Here is a 3991-nt window from a genome sequence, read left to right as displayed (position 1 = left end):
CTTTAAGATAAATAAATGAAAAGTATAAAAACTTTAAGATAAATAAAAACGCTCTGTGGAGCCACAACTAAACACGTGGATCTTCAAAATAAAAGTACAAACTGCAACTAATCCTCCTGGTTCTGACGAAGAACCGTGGCGGGTTCCTTTGGGTTCTTCTCCGGGCTCGGGTCCTGGTTCTGTCCAGAGCCGCCAAGTCCAGCAGCTAAACAGAACCAGGTGTGGGTCCGGTTCTACTTCAGAACCGACGCTCCTCCGAGAACGTAGAGGATTTATTGATCGGACCTCCAGCGCCGCAGCAGGACGCCTCACCTGCGCTCATCTTCATGTCGGGTCAGGGTTGTCGGGTCGATTCTCTGCTGTTGAGCAAGGCAGCCGGGCTGATTCAGGGTCAGAAGCTGGAGCCTTGAAGAAAACGTTGAAGTGAGTGAACGAGTGGTTTCTACCGGACAGAACAGGTAACCAGGTGGTTCTGACTCACCTCGTGTTTCTTAACGAGTTGGGCACAAACGAGGCCGACGAAGACGAGGACGAAGACGAAGCTCAGGACGACGTAAACTCCGAGCCTGGAGCGAGCTGAAAGTAAACAACAACAACACGTCAGAGCTGCAACAACAGAACCGTTCAGGCGAACGAACGAGGTCCTCACCGGTTCGGCCCGACTCGTTCTGCAGGTCCGGAGTGGACGGATGTCTGTTGAACACCGGTGTTTCAGACGGCGTGGCGACGGCAACGTTTGGGTCTGAAACAACAAAAGACTGAGTAAACAACAACAACAGAACCAGAACCATCGGTTTGGACCCGCTGACTCACCGACAACCAGCAGAACCTCTGCGTCTATCCTGAGGTTTGGGATGAAACATCTGAAGCTGCCGCTGTCCTCCAGCGTCACGTTCCTGATCCTCAGGGACACGTCTCCGCGCTTCAGACCGTCCGAGGACAGGGACGTCCTCTGGACGTAGGACGCCATCATCACGTCCTGGTCCGGTCTCTGGAACCGGTACACGAACACGTACTCCACACCCCTCTGTCTGTCTGAAGCGTCCGCCCTGAGGCCCGGTTTGGACCACTCCACCGTCTTGCTCTCGGCGTCCCAACCGGGGTCCACGCGACACGGCAGGATGACATCACCACCAGGAGCCACGACGATTGGCTCAGAGGAACCAATCAGGTGGTACCGACCTGGGAACAGGCGAGATACGACTCCTGAAGCAGAACTACGAGGCTTCAGAACCACAACATTACATTTCGAAGGTTCAGAGGAAGTGTTCTCCACATCGACGCTTCTTCAACTTCTCAGGTTCTGACCCAAAAACTTCTGACCCAAACGATCTTTGGTCAAACAATCAAGAGCAAAACCCAAAATTTAACGGTTTGAATTTAAGTTTTAACCTAAAACATGATTTTTTACAACAATTCATCTTAAGACACAAATTTGGCATTTTGTGACCCGGTCCCAGTCGAGTCCAGACCCGACTTTGGGAACCGCTGCCGTTTTACAGCGACGGACAAAAACGTGTAAATTCAGCTCTTCTTCCTTCGGCTGATCATTTCACAAAAACAAACGTTTTAATTCTAAATTCACAGAACTTTGGTTTGTTGTCACGCCGTGACCAGAAAACTTGATTTTTAAAAACAAGTTTCTCTGCTCTCGCACAAGGCAGACATCTTTGCTCTCCTCCCCTGCTCTCCTCCTCCTCCTCCTCCTCCTGTTTTGCTCTCCGTCTGTGTCTCGGCGCTCCTGTTACACAACTTCCCAACGAAAGACATTATGATGTGACGGAACGCAATCGACAGACTCTTTTCAGCCAAGCTCCAGGTCCTGGAGAGCCCTCATGTCCCGCTGCAGGATACGTCATGGATGTGGGAGCTGATGCGTCTTTCAGTTTTGACTCAGGAGGACGCCAAAGACATCGATAACTGGATTTATGAGAACAGGCTTCCTGCTTTTTGGAATCAGCTGGTTCCTGGTTTATCATAACGACGGCTGCAGCTCATTTGTCCCTCGTCAGGCTGCTGCTTCGAAGGTTTGGTTCATGCTACGAGTGCTCAAAATCAGCTGATTTACGAGCTAAGCCGTAAGATGGAAGAGATGTGAGAGAGTCGCAGGCCACCTGCGGCTTCTAGGACCTGCCAGCATGTTGGAGACGACCTTGGAGGAGGCTCATAAGCACGGATCAGTGGAATTACAACAAATCTGGTCATTTTGGATCATTGAAAGTTCCAGCAGGACTCAAGGCTGACAAGAAAAAAAAAATGTCTGCCTGAAGAAATGACCTGAATCTGAGTCCCCGGTTTGACCTGGAAAACAGGCCGACTATCAAATTTCTCGTGGGATAAACTAAGGAAAAGCTTTGTCTACCCCCAGGAGAGTTTCTGATGTCTTAAACCCTGTCCTGAAGGGACAAGATGTGAAGAGATCTTTTTGTAATCCCTCCATCTACTGGGGGTGCACCGATCACAGACTTCTAAAAAGTGACCTGCCGAGTCCGATGTAGTTTTCTAAGCGACAGGTGTTATTGTAAAATTGAAGGTGCATGGTGACCTTATATCATTTTATTGAAAACAGACCCTTGAACAATATCCTGAAACAACAAACTTGTTTAACTGGCCACGAGGTCGTGCTCAGAAATATAAATGAAGTTCAGACAATTGTTAATAAATAAATCTGTTTCTAATGCAAGTATCGGCTGATTTCCAATTTATCGGTGCGCCCCTACTATCCATCATTTCCCACCTACAAACATTGTGATGGAGGACGAGAGGCTGTGATCTTGTCGCAGCAGCGACGTGCACTCTGCCCATCTTTGACGACTGTACAAACATAATCTCACTGCACGTCGGTGCAACGATGAAGCTTGTTCTGTTCAAACAGATGTTTTATGAACTTTGGACACTGTTGAGTCATGGAGTTAAATCCTGTGACTCAACAAACCTGAGCTGAACTCTGAAAATAACCACTTCTAATAACTCATTCAGTCTCTTATTAACAGTTAAATACATATTTGATGTAATGACACAGCTGGATTAAAGCTGATGCTGTATAGTCCCTTTAATAATTAGGCCTAATGTAATAAAGTTAAGCTGTTTGCTTCTTTTACTGCTGGTTTTTTAACCACACCCAGTCACAGGTTTATTATAGCCACTGTGTTCCAACCCTTTTCTGATGTTACTGATAGTTTAACAGCTGATTTTAGCAACATGATTAATATGAGCCTAACTTTAGGTTTACACATTAATTCATCACTAATATTATTTTAATCATTAATGAGTGACAGCAGACACGTGTTCCTGTAACTCTCAACCTAAATATCCCAGTTATGTTGGTAACTTTAGATTATTCTGACTACTGCCTTTGTAATGTGACACGTTATGAATAAAGTTCGTTATAGAAAACAGAACCGTTACCCGGAAGTACGTCAGCGCATTTTCCGTTGTTGCTAAGCAACAGTATCATAAACAGGTCGGGTCAATTTTCAAACTACAGCCCAACTTTCTCATAATCCCGCCGTGTCAGTGAGACCAGACTAACCGTTAATTATCACGACTTTAAGCTTTAATCGGCGTTAAAACTATTTAACGACAATTTACTACAACCTGAACGAGCCGGACAGTTAGCAGAATATCTAACAGAGGATTCGGCCACGTTACTTTAAAAAACATCCATCCATCCATCCATCCATCCATCCATCCATCCATCCATCCATCCATCCATCCATCCATCCATCCTGTACAGACTGGCCTCACTGAGCCACGAGGACTCATTTACAACAGAACAGATCAAATAAAAACGATAATCAATAAACTAGAGTAACGCAGTCACAACAACAAACATAACTACTCCTGAATAAACGTGTTATTAATAAGTTATTAATAATGGTTAGTGCTTACCTTGAACAGAAATCCAGAACAAACAGAAGAATAAAGTCCAGAATGAAGAGAAGTGAAGCTCCTTCCTGTCCACGCGCATGTCACAGGACTCACGGACTAA

The 3991-nt window shown here is 45.9% G+C and overlaps 1 protein-coding gene across 1 annotated transcript in view; it reads left to right on the top strand.

The window, feature by feature from the left end:
- The first annotated feature begins 854 nt into the window (after positions 1-854).
- The window catches only part of LOC119415599 (coronin-2B-like), a 12028-nt gene continuing 8891 nt past the window's right edge, over positions 855-3991 (top strand). Inside the window, exon 1 of the mRNA XM_037682786.1 lies at positions 855-958. Coding sequence (XP_037538714.1) covers positions 855-958 — 104 coding nt within the window. The remainder of the gene's footprint in view (positions 959-3991) is intronic.

This window comes from Nematolebias whitei, chromosome 1 (assembly GCF_014905685.2).
Source record: "Nematolebias whitei isolate Nwh7 chromosome 1, NemWhi1, whole genome shotgun sequence".
Lineage (NCBI taxonomy): Eukaryota > Metazoa > Chordata > Actinopteri > Cyprinodontiformes > Rivulidae > Nematolebias > Nematolebias whitei.
This window is presented reverse-complemented; position numbering and strand designations above follow the sequence as displayed.